Here is a 20,526-nt window from a genome sequence, read left to right as displayed (position 1 = left end):
ACTTGATCTGAAGCAAATAAAGAAACTAGCTAATATTTAGTTAATACAAGTGCAGTTCTGCTTCCGAAGCTGTAAGTGCGCGTGGGTGTTCGGCTGTGTGTGCAAGTAAAGGATTACGGAAAAGACGCGACCTGGCATTGTAACTGTGTCCTGTGCGACCATGCGTGTGTGTGGGTGAGCGGCGAAAGTGACAAAAAAGTTATTGATAAAATTCGCAGACTGCAAAAGGTGAGTTTAAGATTAGCATTAAGCTTAACATCATTTGAGAGAGAGTGAACTTGTAGCAATCAATAGAGAAGCAACCCCCTACAAGCGTCTCTGTCTGAAACCGGATTCCTCAACCCCCGCTTAGTTGAGTTACAGAACAAAGAATAGTCTTTTTTCTTGGGGTTTTTATATGTATGTACATACACAGATATCTAATCGAATTAGGTCCCCCACCACCTGCCGATATGTATTATCTGTCTAGACGGATTTTGCACTCGATTTCGAGCGATTGCCAAAAAATGCAACAACAAAATTTGGAGCAGACAAATTGTTACAAAATTGCAACCACCAGAAGAAGCAGACGTGAAGGAGAAGCAGAAGAGAGGGAGAGAGAGACGAGAGAGAAGGGAAAGAAAACCTCACAGGTGGCGGAAGGGGAGCCGCGTCTTTAATTTATGCAGCTCATCTTTATTTAGCCTTATTTTTTTATTGTACGTTTTGTATGGATGATGCCCATTCATTGAGAATCCAAGAATCGTTTCATCTCTCCTTTCCGAGGAGCGTGTGAAACCCGTTTGGTCTCATCTGCTCATCGCAGCTCGTTTTGGCTTTGTTTTTATGCTTTTATTCGTATTTCTTTCTGTTTGTGCCATGCTATTCGCCTTTATTCGAGTTCTCTTCGTCTTGTTGTTGGCGTTGTATAATTCAATTTAAATTGATTTTCTCATTGTGTGCTGTGCATCTCTCTTGTTGTTGTTTGTTGTGGTGTTTGTTTCACTTTTCTCTCGCGTCCTCTTTTTCCTTTTTTAACGAACCCCAACGAGCATTTTTTAATCCAACTATGTGTGTTATAGATTTAGGTATTGTCGTTTTTTGTTTCCCCTGCTGGATTTTTGCACATCGGTTTTTTTTACAACAGAGCCGAGCGCTAATAGAAAGCCAGGGGTTTTGAGTGTGTCCATCCGAACCAGAAGACCCCACTTGGCACCTTTTTAATTAAATATTCAGATTGGGATGTTTGAACAACATTGAGGTAATTGGAAAAGCAAATAAATCCAACTTAAATAAATACGTGCATATGTTGTTATATGTTACGGCACACTTTTTGGCACAAAATAAGCATGAAATTGTTATATTTACGTTACTATTTTAAAATATTTGAGTGCATTTTTAAAAAATTTAAATAAATTTAAAAAAATGTCATACTGTTTTTAACTATTTAAATAGACAGGACTACAGTATATATCAAAATAAACATATAAATTAGATAATATTAATATGAAATAAATGGTATCCTTTACAAAATTTTATTTATTCCATATAATAATCGAAAAGTATTGCCTATATTAATAAGATTATAATTTATAATAATCTATCAAAAGATATCCAAAAAACTTAGCATATTTAAGTGATTTAAATTTGTGATTATTCTTCAAGATTACATTTTATTGAATCATCGATTTCTTAAATCCCCTAAATTATCCCAGTTCTGTTCTACTTAATATTTTTGTTCAATGTACCGACTAAGATTTCGTCTCTTTTGAACTTGAATTGAAACTGACAGCGCTGGTTTTTCGCTATGTTTACTTTCTGCCTCTCAACCCAAAGAGAACAGGTACTAAATCTATGTCCATTAAGTGAGTTTTTATTTCTTCGCGTGTCGGGCTATTCGCACTAGTCGGATAAAGATCAGAGTTAGCACGAACAGAGACAATAAGCACGGGATTCCTCAACCCCGGGCAGTAGGTTCACATGCTGGTGACTCCTCTATTCGGTTCTGTTTGCTTTGGCCTTTTCGCTAATTTGCAATTTATAAACATTAGGTATGTTAATCCAAAAACATACAAGCTTCGAATTTCGAATCACTCGGCTCATTTGCATGGGCATCCCATTTGGATGACAGGGAAAAGCTATAGCTGCAGCGGCCAGAAATACTCGAATAATCATAACAATCGATCGATCATCAAATGTAATGGGCTCAAATCGCTCCTCCCTCCTGTCGGTGGTCAAGTGGGCAATGGAGCTGAAAAACTTTTCGTCGTCTGGCATAAGGAGGGACTTGGCCGGTTCATTGACTTTTTCCGGGTGGCAGGCGTCCGGGGATGTTGGCGATGACGATGACGTTGACGGAACCGCAACAGTTACGGGTTCCAACAAAAGCCCCATCCACAGCAACAAAAGCACAGCCACTTGCAGTCAACAGCTAGCAAAAACGAAAAAAAAAACAACAAACAAAAACAAACCACAAAAAATTAAACCAACAAAAAAGAGGAAGAAGAAAGGACTAGAAGGTGTTCATCAGCTTTAAAATACCCTTACAGGTGTACGAAATGGTAGGATTTATCTTAAAAAGGAAGCCTAGCTTTGTGATTTGAGACACTGAGACAGGGGAATTCTTATTTAAGGATTCTTAATATATAGTTTAGGTTTTTAAAATAAAAGTCGAAAAGTTTCAATGGGATTTATTATAAAGAACTACTATATTTGAAAATGTAAATACATACGTGTTCATTTAGAGAACTATCCTATGAGAAAACATTTTAGACTTGTTATTAAATTGTATCATTATTAAAGCTACATTGCACTGACATGTTATTATATAATCCAACTCAACAAACCTGTTTTTCGCTCTGAAACTTGTTCCCATACGTTGCGTTTTTCTCTGCCATCGGTACTGTTAATGCTGATTAAAAATGAATACACGATTTTAAAAGTTTTTTATAACATGGAAAAACATTGTACCTTTGGGGAGGGTAGAAGCCAAAACAATACCGAAACGGCAGCTAAACGAAACGAAACAAGATTTCAATGCAGGAATTTCCATTACAAATGTTGCGGTTGTTAGCCTGGTTGGCTGATGGCTTTTGTCAACTGCCGTTGGGGCAATGCGATGGTGGGATGGGCTGTGCCCCGAGATTGCGGCCAAATCGGCACCAGAAAGGGGGAGGAGACTCCAAATGGAGCGCTCTCAACTGGCAATTTGACAAACGCTGCACGCACTTGGCCCCGGCAGAGACTGACTTTTCCACCGTTGCAACGGTTGCACGTTTAGGCCGAGTGCAAAACTCAAATGTCGCTTTGGCTTCAAGTGCTGCCAACAAACTGGGATGCAATTGACCTGAAAACAAAGTGCGGGAAAGGCATCGGCATCGGCACAAGCACAAGCACGGGCACTGGAAACTGCAGGCCGCAGAAACTCGTTCGAGTTGATTTGGCATCTTTGTATTCATCTTGTGGTTCAATGAGTCACAGTCCGCAGTCCCCTGTCCGCAGTTCGGTCCGGATTTTCGATGCCTGACATCGTTCTGCTTTTCTCTCGGCGCACTGCCCCTTCTTTTATTTCCGAATCTCTGCCCTCAATCGGTTGGCCAGCAGATGCCATTTGGCAGGCCGTAAATGCAAAAAGGGAAAGACCAGGAGATGGGTGATAATATTCCCCGAGCTACCGGAGTATCAAGGAACCAAGGGGAAAGATAAGCAGATGTTCAGATCCATTCAAAATTAAACTTTTATAAGAGGGGTTTAAAAAAAGTTATCAAAAAATAACGAATTAAAACTTTACAGACATCTGTCTAAAGTTGAATTCTCTACAAACAAGAATGGAAGCTTACGTTGTTAAGCTGAAGTTTGTATATCCTTTCAGTTTTAAATTGGATCAGGAAACCAAAATTTAAAATCGATCATAACTAAGTAAAAATGTCTTAATTTCAATTGGGAAAGCTTTTTTGTATTGCTTTTTATTAGGTAAATAAATAAGCATATTGAATCTAAAATAACAAATAAAATTTGTTTTAATTTTCGACCATTTTAATGATGTACCCATTTTGAAGAAATAACTTTTTTCCAGCTGACATGACTAATAAGACTCGGCTTTTGATGCTGATCAGGATTGTATGTGGTATGATGTATAAGATCGGTATAAAGTATTAATAGAAAATTTGAAAATGATCTTAATAGGCTTAAAATATAGCTGTTTAATAAAGGCGAATTCTTTGTAAAAATTGGTATGGATGAATACAAAATCAGATAGCTATAATTTTAAAAAGCTAGTTTAAAGTATGTATATCTCAATATTTTGCTCGATCAGCTTGCAGATCAGAACTTGAGATTGCAGTGTCTGCCGAGTCCGCGAAAATCGTGCCTGCCTGCTAATTCCTTCACTTGCACTTGCTCTGCTCATCTTGGCCATAATCATAATTATCATCATCGTCTTTGTTGGCCTCTTCGTCGTCGTTTGTCGGTCGTCGCCGTCGTCTCATTTGCGTGGGCTTAGGAACAAAAAGAAAAGGAAAACCAGATTTTTTCAAGGGCCTGTGCCAATTCTCGACTGCTCTCTTTCCGTCTCTGTTTTGTTCCCTGGTCGCTTTGCAGCTTTTGCCGTCTTTTATGGCTGCTTTTACTTCGCAATCAATAAACAACGACCTTCTTCTTCCTCTTCTCGCGAGCGAATGGGCTAAAAGTTACTTGGATTACTTGGAGGAGGACCAGCAAGCATGCTTCAGTGCTCCGTGCCCGGATTCCTTTGTCTCGTCCCGTTTAGGAGAGCTTATTCGCCACTTGAAGCCGCCAGCCATCCACCCATCCAGTCAGCCACTTGAGATGCACTCACCGCCCCACCTGCCCACCAACGCTTCTCCTGCCACTTGATTTCCAGGCATTTTTCAAAGTTAATTGCTCGCTGGCAATCGGTTGGGGAAAAATGCAGAATGTCAGTAGAGGGTTAGTTCATGTTGTAGGCAGAGTTCAAGACATTCTTTTAGATTTATTTTTCAAAAGAATTGTTACTACGTTTATGGTTATTTTCCTTAAATTACACCTTTAAAATACACCTTTAAATACTTGTCGTTATATCAAAAGATCTTTCCTTTCCCCATAAAATAATCCTTTAAGTTCTCTGCAACAATACATTCTCCATTTAGTTTTAAACATTTTATTTCTTAAGAAATTGGCGAACATGGCGCTAATTTCTGTCATTAATCCTAGATGGAAGTTAACGCCTGAAACAAGTTCGCAGATTAACGCTGATGTAAAGATTTCCACGTTGCGGCTGAAAAGAAACCAAAAATGGTTTACCAATGGCCAGCGATGTTCAAGAACTTTACAACAACCAAGAAAAAGTACGTTAAAAGGCTATAAAAAATAGTGTAAAAACTAAATTGCTTCAAAGAGAAAAGAAATACAGCAAAAAAGTATGAAAGGAATAGCTTATAAAAAGAAAGAATTAAAAATTCAAAAAGAAGTGAAAAAGATATGCAAAAAACTTTTTCAAACTTGTATAATTACAATTGGAAAGTTAGTATTCAAAGGGAATTGGAAATTTTGCAAGAGATGCAATAAAGTTTTAAGAGTCAATTGGCATTAAGAAATGTTGGTGTTTAAGTTGGAAACTTTATAAAGTCCTATATATTAAAAAAAAAGGCAGTTCTTAAAGTGTTCAGTTATAAATATTATTTAAAGTAGTTTCAAGAAGCAAACTAAAAAGCTTAAAGGAACATTTATAAAAATCGAAAATAATCACATTCCGGCTGCTGCAGTAAGAAACACAAATAATTAATAAGTCCAGCTGTCAACACTTGACAAAAAATACAACAACCTTAACCAATTTCGCTCTTGACAAACAAGAAACCATCAGGAATCCCAGTTGATGCTTCCCACCTCAGCAGCCTCAGTTGTAAAACAAAAGTAATTCCAGCTGCTTCCAACCCGAGTGGAGACTGAAGGGAGAGAATTCTCGAACACCTCCGCATTCCGAGGCGTCCCATGGAGAGCGGTGGCCAGGGGGAATTCGACGGGGGCAGATGAGAGGCTGCGATGGCTGGGTCTCTGATGTTGACGGCGCCGACAAAGCAAATACAAAGCCAAACCTGGCCAACAGAATGAAAACACAGCCAGGAACAACGTAGCCAAGGAGATCTCAGTAGACGCGCGAAACTGGGGATGCTTTGGAGTACCTGAAAGACCGTAGGAGCTACATAATATACTAAATAGCTGAGCCACAATGTTTCTTTTTTTATTATATGTATTTTTTTAATTAAAATTAAGTTTTTTTTTTCGCAAATTAAATTGAATTAGTTGTAACATTAAAAGAGTCAGTCAAGGAAAACATATCCAAAGCGTTTGTCAATAGTTATTTAGCTTAGAGTTCTGTTCTGGCTTCTGTTTATTTAATAGTTAATCTTCCATTAGGAAAACCATTTGGAACTAAGGATAATCTATCTGGAGCGTCTTGAAAATTTAATAAGTTTTAAAGCAAATTTAAAACATAATTTTGGACAACCTTTTAATGGATTTCAAAGCCCCATGATTTTCATGATTTTTAATTATTTTACTAATGACTTTAAATGCTATAAAAATGGCACCACTGGTCGTGTGACCCCCGCTGTTGGGTGGGAGATGTGTGGAGGTGGCTGAGGTGGCCCCTTATCATGCTGCGCTGCTGCAATTGCCGGCTGCTAACGAGCCGAGGCAACCCGATTGCCAGCCGAGCGAAGCCGAGGTCCCGTCGACTTCCTCCGGGCGGCTCAGTTGCGTTTCGTCGCTGGCAGAGGGCGCTTCGCGGGCTCCTCCAGGCTACTACTGCCTTTCCATTATATCCTTTTTATTCGCCGGCAAGGACAACGCGAGTGGAAAAATACAACAAAATCAAGAACGTGGAGAGCACTGAGCAAAGGGAGGACAACTAGCTAAAGCAAATCGGAGTGAAAGGTCAACAATTGCTTTGTCTCTAATTACGAGTATCCCATTCATGGCCAATAAAGGATTCAATGCGCTGTGCATTCATTTAAATTAAAGCAAAAAAGGTGGAAACTTTTCATTTTCCAGTTCTTTTACATTGTGTAAAACAAGGAAAAACTTTTAGCTCACCGTTTGGCGAGTGTTTCTGTGTGTGTGCGGCGGGCGCTGATTTATGTGTTTTGTCCTTGTTCCGCGCCAGGACGAAAGGACTTTTTGCCATCCCGTTTTGTGTGTAAGTTGGTAATGTAAGTTTATGTAATAGACATGTAAATTGCAGTTTATTTTTAGGGAGAACAATGAGTAATGGAAGGACATAGTTTTAAGTTGGGTTCCCTCAGGGTTTCTGCCTTTATATAGCTACATTCTCTTTTGATTTCGGTCTTGTCTTTTGATGGTAAAATCTAGAGAATGGCTACTACCCACATAAGTTCTTAAAAATGGAAATCCTAAGAGGAATTTAGCCCAAAAACATACAAAAGTCAGGAAATCGGTTTAAATAAAAGATTCTATAGGGAATTCTTAAATTATGAAGGATCGAATTGCTTCATATGTTCATTATTACCAACTAAATAAACAGTTAATCTTTTAGGAGGGATTTTAAAATGGAGATAAAAATTAAAACTATGAAATCTATTCGGGAAAAGTTTCCATTTTACTATTAGCTCGTTTACATAAAGATTTGGTTTCCCAAAATTACCTATTTTGATCGTATTTCATCAGACATTTCCATATTATATTTAATTCAGGAACTATATATTGCCTTTGGGTCTCGAGTTTTCTTATATTTAATGCCACACGCCTTGGATCATTCCCCCCTTTCTGATTTCCGCTTGTCACTTAAGTCAGCCCCGTGTATCGATTACCTCGATAAGTGTCTTTCCCCCGTTTTCGTGCCGGGCCACTGAAATTAGCCTGTTCGAACGACGCGACCCCCAGCCAAGACAGCTGTCGGGTAATGCTCCCGAGCTCGACTCGACTCCGAATTCGAATCGGACTCCAACTCCATGCGGTTATTATTTATTTTCATTAGTTCATACTCAAATTTCCCCTTCGCTCGCGGATGGCGTGCTGTCAATTTTCCGGTGGCAGGTTTTGGGAAACAGCGATGTCATGTCATCATGCAATCATATCGCTTTACCGCATAAATCGCCTCGCACAAAGTAATCATTCGATCCTCGTTTCCCAGCCGGTTGCCCAGTCCCCCCTCTGCATAGAGATCTCAATGGCACACACCGCATTATCCGACGGCTGCTAATGATGCGTGACAAAAGCTACCAAGTGGGAATGGAGAGAACGCGCCATGAATTGGCCAAAAACCGTATGGGACACGTATGGGTTGGATGTTCCGGCTGGCTCCATTATTATTGAAGTTAGTCACACATTCTGTCATTTGACTTTGGTTTCGGCCACAGTCACACTTGGTTAGAAGCTCTCATTTGGGTTTATTGCTAAATAGTGCAGAACCCACCTCGGGGCTCAACGGTCATCATTGGTCATAGAATTCGGTGTTGGTTTAGCCAGTGATTTGTGACCCAATTGCTAATGAGCTGACATGGAGTTTGTTTGGAAAACTGTAAATAAAAGGCAACAATTAATTCGTGAGTCATTATATTAGGAAACCTTTTAAGTAAATATAAGAATGGGCTTAAAAAGTAAATCTTTATAAAAATTGAGATACAGAAATGTGTGAGGAGTTGTACCGTTTTCTCTTCAATATTTTCTCTAATTACTGTTGCCTGAAAGTATAGAACCCTCTTCAAGGGATTACCAAAATGATTACGTCGTCAGGTAGACACAGCGATACACATCTTGAATTCCTCTAGTAACTTGAAGGAAATCCGCTTTGTTGGCCTCATTAACCAAGCCAAGCTCTCAATTAGTTTACACTTTAAAACCAACAGTGAGTCGGAATTTTTATTTCTTTGGATAAACAAATAGAGACAATATGAGGGACCCGGGACCTACTTCACACCACCTCCGTATCTGTATCTGTATCTGGATCTCGGGGAGTGAACGGTGTCAAACTGTTTGAGGCTCCAGTACGCTCAACGTTCCCACAATGCCACGCGTATTATAAGGCGGGTTCTACACCATATTTACTTACGTTCATATATGGCAGCGATTGGTAACTGTAAACCTGTTACATATACCGCAAGCAAGTGAGTGAGTGAGTGTTTTCCCACCACTTAACTCCATGAAATTGAAACGGAAAATTTCATAATCAAAGCCATAAACGTTGCTATTGTTTCCAACGCTCCTAAAGACCCCCACCCGGGCCATCATTTCTTTGTCTAAGCCCAGTGTGTAATAATGAAAAACAAAAACAAGAATTAATTTTCATTTCATTTTCCTCTGCGTACAAACAAAGCAAGAAGAAAAAAAAAAGGTCGAACACAAACAGCAAACTCTGCGGCGAAAAACCTTCCATACAATGCAAAAAATAAAGTCTCACGTTCCGGGAGAAAAAAAAGAACGCACATTTTATGAGGCGACTTGTGCCCAGTGCTTTGTCAGCATTTATGGCATTTTATAGCTTTCGGCGTTAAGGTCTTAGCCCAAGCCATATCAATAAGTTAATATGTTGCCTTGTACGTGTAGAATCTTAAATTGCTGGAAATGGGAGCTTGAAGAAAGGAACAAGAGGATATGGACATTACGTATTATGAAGTGTAATTAAATTATAAACAGTTTTACCGTAGCAATAACAGCGAAGATAATTAGAAAACTTCCTAAGATTTCGAATTGGAGAATCCTAAGGTGGCAGATATTATGATACTATATTTTATTTTGCCAAATATTTGGTTTTAAAATCATTCACCCATATGAAATTCTCTTTAAAATTTTCATATATTATTGTAAATAAATGCCAGAAAAGGTTAAACATTTAATATGACAAAATAATAATAATATTTGCTGTTGTAAAAAAAAGAACCACTACAATTTGCACAGCGTGGCTGTGAATTCCATTAATTAGCGGCAAATCAATTGGAATCACCTAATTTAAAATATATACGGACCCATATACCATAGATAATTCGATTGGTGTTCAAGTGCGTGGAACGGAAGTACTCTTGGTGCGCCACTTTTCCGCAATCAATTTGCAGATATTGGAAAATGAGTTATGATTGCTTGATAACCGCAACCGCTATAGTGAAAACCGATCCAATCGATATTGTTAGAGGAGGAAACCAGCTACTTTCTCTAGGCGATCGGTATGTCCCAGTTCCTGAGGGAATTATGGAAAATCCAGATATGGTAGTCTGTACCGTACCGTACGTTGCTCCGCTTGCCAATTGTTTTTGGTTTTTGTTTTTTCTTTTTTTTTTTTTCAATGACATTTAATCAACGTTGGCGCTACTCCCGCCACCACCTTCTCCTCCTTCTCAATCCCTTTATGGTCTGACTGGCCCGTGCATTTGGCCAAGTTTATGGGCCCAGACTTTAATGTTGAGCTCGCTGTTGCCGTTGCTGTTATTATACCCTTTTGTGGGGTGTTATAGTAATGAGGAAAGGCTTGTAAAGTTGATGGGTATATTTTTATAAAAATTTTTTAAATATTTTAATAATTTAACATGTTGCAACTAAAAGGCTTTGGAATGTATGTAGAGTTTTCTAAACTAAATTACTTAACTTGTCTAGTAAAATTGTTTCCATTTTTAAAAATACTTTTTTATTAAAGATCCTTAAGAAAGGGTATTCTTCAAAGCTTCGATTCCTGAACCCTCTTTATTTATCTTATTTTTTTTTGTTTTGCTTGTCCATATGTCACGTTTGGCGTCGCTGCATAAGTGAGTAACTGTGAATTCGCCGGGCTAGCTGGAAAGTTCCTCTTGTCTAACGGCTCTCGGTTTCAGGGGTATTCCCCCCCCCCGACAGTTCGCTTCGTTGGTCTGCCATTGACATGGGGCTTAGTGCAGCCCCGGAGCAGTTCTTTTTTCCGAGGTTTTGTTTTGGCTCCATTTACTCAATTGCGGCTGTGTGGAGTGGGTGGGTGGGTGAGTGAGTCGCAGGAAAGGTGTGATGGGAGGGGTTACTTTGTTCTAGACATTGTAAAAACACTCAGTAAAAAAGGCATAAATCTTGGGAGGAAAGCAAAGATTTATTTTTAATGAGGTACTATTTCAGGTGCTAATGCCTTGGGACGGAAATTGAGATGTAATATCTGTCTGTACAATAGACATAAAATAAATTATTACACTGGAATAAAGTAATAATTACATTTTAAACTAGTTTGAGTAAATAATGTATGCATTATTGTTATTATTCTTATTATAAGTAGCTTTTGTAATTGGTTATTTTCATTTAAATAGAAACTTGGTAATGTTGAAAATAATTATATGCAAAGTTGAATTCTAATTTATAGCTACTTGTGCTGCTTTAAAAGAAATTATAAAAAATGTAGGGGAAGAAAAAGTGGAGCAATCTTGATTATTATAATCAGTATTCTGGCACATCTTTGGCCAGATCTTGACAACTTCCTCTGGTAATTGCCATACGCCCCCGCCCCGATGATTGCCATAATTCCTAGGCCTCTTCTTGGTTGTTGGTTGTTGTTGCTCCGCTGACTATGCTAATGGCCCACTAGCATAGCTCTTGGATGGCCCGGATGGGCCCAAGCTATTTGGTTTTTTGTGTCTGCTGCGATTATACATGGTGGGCACATGCCAAACCCACACGCTCCACTGGCGGCTTAACCGCCGCATTACTCATGCTCATCTGCCCCGGAAAATTGCCATAACTGGTTCTTCCCTGGCCCTTTTACCAGCTCTTTCCGCGATCTCCCCCTCTTTCAGGGGGCTTTGGTGCAACGCTAGTTTCTTTAATTAAAAAGGCATGAACTCTTTGTCGAGTTCCGGGACCTTGCTAAACTCTCTGCCCCCGACAGAGTTCCCTTTTTCGGATTGGCCAGTGGAGGCACTCTAAACTCCAGCTGCCAGACCACTCCCAAAGTCCAAAGTCAGAGTTGAAATTTCTGTGTGTTTTTTGTCGGCAATTTTGTTGTTTAAGGAGGGAGAACAACTTTCTGCGTTTGCCGCTAAGAAAACAGTTTTTTAACCGTTTTTAGTTTTAAGTTTGGCGTGGGGCCGAGAAGTTGAGTAAAGGGTTTTCGTTTCGCCTTCAGCTGCAGCTGCAATTTCCGTGCCATTTATGCAAACCATTGTTCTGGCTCTTGTTGGTTTTGCCCTTCCAGCGCTCACCAGTTTTGAACTGAATTTACGTTCACACTTTTGCCTTCTGCTTTTAGTTTCTTTCGTTTCGGCCGCCTTTTCAGCCTCCTTAGGTGACTGGAATGACTTTCAATTAACTTTTTGCTAAAAACTTTTAATTAAGGGAAATTACATTCGTTTTGTTACAATTTAAAGGTGTCGCAATGGCAACGGTTGTAATTCTCCTGTAAATACAATGGCGAACAATAAAGTGCCAAATTTGTTTCCCTTTGGCTTTAGTTTGAAAGTTTCTAAACTAAAATTGCATTGGAAAAGTATTATGAAATTGAATAACAGCCATACAAAACTTCTGAGTGCACCCACCACCCACCCAAAAGGGGGAACAGCAAACAACAAAGTATACAATTGATTCACCGGGAGTGCTTTCCAAAAAGTTGTTCATATACAAAACTAAAAAATTGGTCTGTACCACAAAGAAAGGCAACCAAACCAATCAATACATCAGAGCAACCAATTTTAAGACAGTTTAAAAAGAGTTGGGACTTTTAAATACCTATTAGTTTGAGGTTTATTTTTTATTATAGTAAATATATACAATTTATATTATTTAAATTGTAAATCGTAGTTAAGATGTGTGGCATCTGAAAATGAATACAAAATAAATGCTAAAAAATTCTAACTTAAAACATCATAAATTTTGAGGTTGGTCAGTGAATATAAAAATGTCAGAAATTACTGTCCTTCCTAGTAGAGAACGAGTCTACAAACTTGTTCTAGCCAAATGTTCTCTTACTACGTTCCTACTCTTATAGTTTAAAATTATTTAGTTGCAAAACTACCTATTATTCCAATTGAAATACCCAAGAATCCTTACACAAAACGGTAGCAAAGATATCCATTTGCATTGAGCATACTCACATGGCTCTTCGTGTTGCAACTCTGAACAAAATTAAGCTCCATCACAGGAGGCGTCAAGGGGTTAAGGACCGTGTGGGGGCTAAGAGGCACAAAGGAGCAAGGAAATCGGCAGTGCGAAAGGCAAAGTCGGTGATGAAGGACCCAGGGCGGAGTAGTTGGCACAGGGTGGCGGAAAAACTGACTTTTTGAGTTGGGTTTCCTCTCCCTCTGGATGTGTAGCGACTCACAAAAAAAAAGCAGACAAACACGCACACTCACAATCAGCACAGGAAGCTAGGAGCTAACTGAGAGGGAAACAACAACAAGAACAATAAAAAAAAAAACAATTTCCAACCCAAAGTTATATTGTGTAGAAGGAGGAAAGTGAATGCAAAAGGATAACATGTCAAAAGGAACCGAAGGATGCTACGTGTTGACTCCCAGATGAAGGTTGTCATCTATTCAGGGCATACAAAAAGGTTGACAGAGTGCAATTTGCAATGGAATCAAATTTGCCAGAAAACTCTTGACAACATTCGTGATGACAGCAGCACGAATCGCTTGGGCTATCTCAATCTATCTCTCAACTAACTACACAGGGGAAAACTGAATCATTTTCTTAAAATCAGCAGATAAAGTCATAACAAGTTAAAATATTTGAGTCATGCTTTTGAGAGTTGTTCTTCAGGAAAATAAACCTTATTTTGCTCCCAATTAATAGTAATATATTTTATGTTTTACTTAGTGAAAGACTTTGAAACATCCTTCTTTTTTCCTCTTTCTTTTCTCTTTGTTCATATTCAAGATATTTATGGGCTAGCAAAATGCTTGAAAGGAGTCATGGACAAGACGCCCATAGCAGTTGACGTTTGACTTTCTCAGTTTTCCTTTTGCAGGAAGTTATCAGGTCCCGCTGGTGGTCGGAAGGAAGTGAAAATATTGGGCTAATTGAAATAATTGAAGGAAACTTTGCTCTTGAGGGGGAGAGAAAGAACTTCCTGAGAATCAGAGATCTCTAAATGCCTTGTGGTGTCTCCCCTTCATATTTTTTTCATTTGCTGTCCCACTTTGAGCATTTGTATGGAGCTTTAAGACCTGGTGGTTTCTCAGCTCTCAGTTTTTCCGCACGCTCTGCACATTTCTCTGTGGAGCAAAGAAAAAAAGGAGAAATAAATGGGTCTCTTGGGACAGAGGGAAACGTTTAAATTACCATAGGAGCATGGGAATGGGATAGCGCCAAGTGTTTTGCATTTTCCAGCTTGTTCTCTTCCGTCCGGTGACAGGTGGTGGCGGTGGCTTGTGGCAACATCACTTAATGTCCGCTGATTAGCATACGAGCTAAGCTGTGGAGCAGCTCCCTCCGCCCGGTGCTACCCCTTTGGCTAATTGAAACATTTGAATCGAGCTGAACGATGCTGCTGCTGGTGCTGGCTGCTCGTCGGACCTTAAATGCCTTTTAAATCTTAATTAAATTTAATGTAGCCTTATATAGCCATAGCCGGTGATATGATGGTGTTTTCTCTGCGTGTCGAACAGAAATAAAAACCTAAATTATGGCAGAGGCAAACCGAGGTGAATAAATCATGTGCAGCAATGGAAATTGTTCATTTGTTTTTACCGGGCTCTTAACTTGGCTCGCTGTAGTTTTTCTCTTTTGTTTTTGTGTGTTTGCCTGCGCATATTCCACACATTTTTTTGTTGTTTGTAGACTATTAATTTATTTGTCCGCAGAGCTCTGCCGCAGAAGGAGGAAGGGGGGATAAAACACCAGCATTGGGGTAAAAGTTTATGCCAAACTATGCAATAATTTCATCATTGCAAAAAGTTCTGTGAACATGTGAAGAGTTTTTGATTGAGTTTTCAGTTGGCAGAGCTCGGTTGGTTAGTTTGACTTGCCGGCTTCACATGCTCGTGCGGGTATTTCTGATGTGCTGACGTAGTTAGAGATCTGAACTTTGGACTTTAGGGAAACTACGTTCAATTTCCTGATTGTTTAATCTCTCCAAAGCTCTCGTTTAAAGAGACTTTACAAAATTTCTTATCGAAAGACAAGTCGCAGCACCTAGACACTGCCTTGTTCTCAACAACACACAAATGTTTCGCCAGCATTTATGCATTCCTTACACCAGGCCCCAGGCTTATGGCTCTCCCCCGGTCCCTGTTATGGTTTAATTAAATTCTTCACAAAACTGCCTGTCCTCTCGTCCACATGAAATATTCAAACACTCTTGTGGTAAGGACAGCCCAGACAGGATTAGTGCTGAATCAGAGGGAGGATTAAGCTAGGAATTGGGGAAGGGGAGGCAGATCCGCTTTGTTAACTATGATTTTTTTTGGCTGCTTCTTGGTAACTGAAGTTTAAACTATATTTTTAAAGCATATTAACTGGTTTTAAGCAATATATATAAATTTCTAACGTTTATTTATTCTATTTTACAGATGTAGAACAAACTCCGAGCCAGACCGCGGAAGCTCAGCAGCGAGATCTTCCCTTGGAATCCCAGCCGGGGACAAAGAATTGCAGTCAACTCTACAGGATGTCGTTTAAGCTCTTTCGCCGCGGATCAGCGCGCTGTATTGGCCTGCTGTCTGCGTTTGTGACTATCCTGCTCTGCCTCTACTACATCTCCATTGGCCAGCCCAATCCGGCGCCTGTTTCCGAGACGGGAGTTCCCACGGCAGCGTTGCGGGGATCGCCTCTCAATGGCCTTACCGGGTTTAGCGTGGGCGGAGGCTCCTCCTCGATCATCCACCAACAGCAGCTACAGAAGCTGCATGCGGCCGTCATCTCAAACCAAAAGAAATTCCAGGAGCAGGCAGAAGTAACTGCAGAACCGCCGTCCGAGGAGCAGCAGTACGCCAACAGCCAGTGGGGTGACAAGTGCTACGAGCTGATCGAAAGTAACACAAACATAACGGCCAACCAGGAGCACAGCAAGTTCGATTTCCAGCCAGAGTGGATGCGCTCAAAGGAGTACTGGGATCGTGGCTTTGAGGAGCGTTTTGACGCGCAGAAGAAGGACAAACAGCGGCCCCCGCTGAAGATAATCGTGGTGCCGCACTCCCACAATGATCCTGGCTGGCTGAAGACTTTTACCAACTACTTCCAGTCGGACTCGCGCCAGATCCTCAACCTGCTGGTGACCAAAATGCAGGAGTACACGGACATGACGTTCATCTGGTCGGAGATAAGTTTCCTGCAGCTGTGGTGGGACCAGGCACATCCCACCAAGCAGCGAGCTCTGAAGCGACTTATCGACTCGGGTCGCATCGAAATTACCACCGGCGGCTGGGTAATGACAGATGAGGCAAATGTCCACGTTTATCCCATGTTGGATCAGTTAATCGAGGGCCATCAGTGGCTAAAGAACAACCTGAACGTTACTCCGAAAGTGGGCTGGTCCATTGACCCCTTTGGCCATGGTAGCACGGTGCCGTACCTGCTTTCTGGAGCGAACTTCGAAGGCGCCATCATCCAGCGGATACATTACGCTTGGAAGCAGTGGTTCGCCCGCCAGCAGTCAGGGGACTTCATCTGGAAGCCCTATTGGCGGAGCAAAAGCGGAAAGTCCAGTGAAACCGGCAGCCTGCTCACTCACAACATGCCCTTCGATATATACTCGATCAAGGGATCGTGCGGACCGCATCCATTCATCTGCCTGAACTTTGACTTCCGCAAGATCCCCGGCGAGTACACGGAGTACTCCGTAAAGGCACAATTCATAACAGACGACAATCTGGAAGCAAAGGCACAGCTCCTGCTGGAGCAGTACGCACGGACTGCGTCGCTCTTCCCGCACAACGTGGCCCTTATTCCGGTGGGCGATGATTTCCGGTACAACAAGGAGCGCGAAGTGGACCAGCAGTATCAGAACTACAAGAAGCTGATAGATCACATCATGGCCAATCGGAGGCTGTACAACGCTGATATCCGCTTCGGCACGCCGAGTGATTACTTCGAGGCCATCAAGGAGCGCATGAAGGAGCAGAGTCCCGGTTTCCCGAGCTTCAAGGGCGACTTCTTCGTTTATTCGGACATTTTCTCGGAGGGCAGGCCGGCATATTGGTCGGGATACTTCACTACACGTCCCTTTTACAAGTTATTGAGCTCCGAGTTGGAGCACCACCTGCGTTCCGCTGAGATTCTCTTTACGCTGGCCTACAACACCGCTCGCCAGGCGAAGCGGGAGAATGCCATTAAGATCTACGAGAAGAACTACGAGCTTATCATCAATGCCAGGCGTAATCTGGGGCTCTTCCAGCACCACGATGCCATCACTGGAACCTCCAAGGCTGCGGTGATGCGGGACTACGCCATGCGTCTGTTCGAGAGCACCCAGAACATGGTAAAGATGCAGGAATCCTGCCTGGAGCTGCTACTGCAGAAGGGCCAGCCGCACCACCATGGCTTCGTGCTGAGTGAATTTGAGCGTGATAACTTCAATAAGCTGCCACGAAAGATGCCCATCCAGATGGTCAGCGGAGATGAGTCCACGCCTACAGCTTCGGCGGGAGGAGGAACTGGAGCGGGTGGTGCAGCTTCTACCGGATCTGTGGGAAGCTTTGTGCTCTACAACTCCTTAGCACAGAAGCGCGTCGAGATCGTGACCCTGCGAGTGCAGCATCCCAATGTTAAAATTCTCAACGAGAAGGGCGTGGAGCTAAGTCACATCCAGATCAATCCGGTGTGGAACATCACCGAGTCCTACGAGCAGGAAATAGGCACATCCGTCACCGGAACGATGGGGCGAATTCGCACCTCGACCCGCCAATTCGAGGTGATGTTTGTGGCCGAGCTGGAGCCGCTGTCCCTCAGCACGTATCGCGTTCTGGTCGATGAGGTCAACTACAAGCGGAACATTGCGACCATCTACTGTGATGAGTGCACGGAGCGAGCGGCAGCGGCATCGCCAGGCTCTAGTCCACCGGAGGAAGTTGAAGCCTCTCCAGCTGCAGTTTTTGAGGCGCGTGCCAAGCCAGCGGGTAAGTTGAGCTTAACTTTTAACTTGAATTAAAAAACTACTGAAGTATTTCCCCATTTCCAGGAGACATCCAACTGGAGAATCCGCACATGCGCCTGCTGTTCGACGAGAAGAGCGGCTTTCTTAAGACCATTACGCGCAAGAACCAGAAAAAGGAGCTTCTCAAGCCGATGCAGTGCAACATCAAGTTCGCCGCCTACCGCAGTGCCCAGTTCCACTCGGGTGCGTATCTGTTTAAGACAGATCCCGAGCAGAGCGAGGCCGAAAAGGATGTGCTCGAGGGCTATACAGACGTGCGCATTATCATCACCTCGGGACCGATTGCCAGCGACGTCACCGTCATCTATGGCCCCTTCCTGGCCCACACAGTGCGCATCTTCAACACAAGGACCCATCTCGATGCTGCTATATATGTGGAGAACGACATTGACTTTGAACCACCGCCAAAGAACCGGGAGACGGAGCTTTTCATGCGACTGATCACCAACATAGACAATATTGCTCAAGCGCCCATGCAGCGTGATCCCCTCAAGGAGCCGGCGGAGACGGGACCCATGCCCGAGCTGCCGATCTTCTACAGCGATCAGAACGGTTTCCAGTATCATGAGTAAGTCAAGCAATCCGCGGAAGGAAATTGAATCCAAGGTTATCCATTATTTCCCCCTTTTTGTAGACGCATCAAAGTGCCCGCCATTGGCATCGAGGGCAACTACTTCCCCATAACCTCGGGCGCCTTCATTCAGGATTCTCGTCTCCGGCTTACCTTGTTAACCACTCATGCCCAGGGTGCGGCCAGCTATGAGCCCGGCCAGCTGGAGGTTATGCTGGACCGGCGGACGCTGTACGACGACTATCGTGGCATGGGAGAGGGCGTCGTGGATAGCCGTCTGACGCGACATAAGTTCTGGCTCCTGGTGGAGGACTTGCCAGGCGGTCAGCAACCTATCCAGCCGCCCAGCTACAAGGTGCTCAGCCAACAGGCCCAGCATCTGGCCAACACTTTGCGCTACCCGCCAAATCTTTACTTTTTGAGTAACCTGGAACAGCCGGAACTGGCCGCGGCGCTGCTGCCTTTGGTCAGGCTTCTGCCGAAGGGAGCGCTGCCCTGCGACGTGCACCTGACCACCCTGCGTACCCTCTCCGATCCCGAGCTGCAGCTGTTTCCGTCCGCCTCAGCGTTGCTGGTGCTGCACCGTCAGGGCTTCGATTGCGGCGTGAGCGCTGGCAGGGAGTTGGGTATGCAGGCCGTATGCCCGCTTTCCAGTCAGGGATTGGGCAATGTGCAGCTGGGTCGGCTGAGTCTGCACAACATCGAGGCCACCAGTCTGACGGGGATGGAGAAGAAACCGCCCAAGGATGCCCTGCGCATACGCTCCTTGGCCGAGGTCACTCTGGAGCCGATGGAGCTGCGCACCTTCAACCTCACATTCAGGGCGGAGGTGTGAGGCGGCAATCACGAAGGCATATTTAGCTGAAATATTTATTGTATTTATTTGTGGCTTAGCTCTAATTTATTAGTTGTAAGTTGGAAAGTTCTTAGCTTTATTTAGTTCTCGTCACGTCTACTACGGTCTGTCTGCAACAGTTTTAAAAGTACAAAGCACACGACATATACATAGAATAGGGTGGGTATTTGTTGTATTTGTTTGTTTAATTAATCTGAAAAGATAAGGATAGAGAAAGAGATGAATTCCTTGCACATCCTTTGATTTATAATTTGAATTCTAACATCATTATTACCCACCCACCCAAGCATACAGAAAGACAAGCCATCTTGGCAGCCTGACTTTATGCATTCAATGCCCAAAGACACCTTGACACACTTGACGACTGCCCAGGGCACACATCTCACCCAGTTTCATATTATATTTACCTAAACCTGTGCAATAATGATCTTGAACTCGACACGATGGAAGCGATGATGCAGCGCCTAGCCTAAGGATTAGCTTGATTATTTTAGATTGAAATATTTAGACAGCAAGTTAGACAAATTTTCGTTCTCGTTTGCGCGTTATGCGTTCGCATCGATTTTTTTAGACTGATTAGCCTAAAAGCTATTGCAAAATTGGCTCATACATCTTATATATCTCATTCGCTCTAACACCGATCCTAACCCTTAAATAGGCTTAAGTTTTAAATGAGCAAACGTAGTAGTGGGGTAGGAAAAGTATAAGCCAAATATTACATTACATTCACTAGCAATATTGTACATAGTCGAATAGGATTTCCAGGCACGGTATATATAGAAATATATTAAATAGCCCCACTTAGACCTAAGCCCCCCCATCTCAACTCTCTGGAATATAAATCTTCGTATACGAGGGTCAAATAGTTACTACTACTGCTGACTACGGAAACAGACAGAAACATTCAAGGCAACAAAGACAAAACTTTAGAAATCCCGAAAGGTAGGAAATGAAAGCAGCGATGGTTAGAAAGGATTTGTGTATTTATTTATAAAGAATTGTATTACTTTTAAAAATTTATGAATACAAGAAAATAAAGTATTAAATGGAAACCAATCAAGGCTGATGTTC

The 20,526-nt window shown here is 42.2% G+C and overlaps 1 protein-coding gene across 3 annotated transcripts; it reads left to right on the top strand.

Moving 5' to 3' along the window:
• Positions 1-33: 33 nt before the first annotated feature.
• Positions 34-20,515, top strand: alpha-Man-IIb (alpha-Mannosidase class II b). 3 transcript variants are annotated; one of them, XM_017176082.3, is made up of 4 exons: positions 34-228; positions 15,447-17,990; positions 18,053-18,596; positions 18,663-20,515. In XM_017176082.3, the coding sequence occupies exons 2-4, from the start codon at positions 15,545-15,547 to the stop codon at positions 19,432-19,434; spliced, it is 3,762 nt and encodes a 1,253-aa protein (XP_017031571.1). In that variant the 5' UTR covers positions 34-228; positions 15,447-15,544; the 3' UTR covers positions 19,435-20,515. The 3 variants fall into 3 exon arrangements, with proteins under 3 accessions (XP_017031571.1, XP_017031570.1, XP_070143140.1); XM_017176081.3 differs by lacking the exon at positions 34-228 and adding an exon at positions 8,385-8,540; XM_070287039.1 differs by lacking the exon at positions 34-228 and adding an exon at positions 8,419-8,515.
• Positions 20,516-20,526: the final 11 nt, after the last annotated feature.

The sequence above is a fragment of the Drosophila kikkawai genome, chromosome 3R (genome assembly GCF_030179895.1).
Source record: "Drosophila kikkawai strain 14028-0561.14 chromosome 3R, DkikHiC1v2, whole genome shotgun sequence".
Classification (NCBI taxonomy): Eukaryota; Metazoa; Arthropoda; class Insecta; order Diptera; family Drosophilidae; genus Drosophila; species Drosophila kikkawai.
Note: the sequence above shows the minus strand (reverse complement) of the source record. Positions and strands in the feature narration are given on the sequence as shown.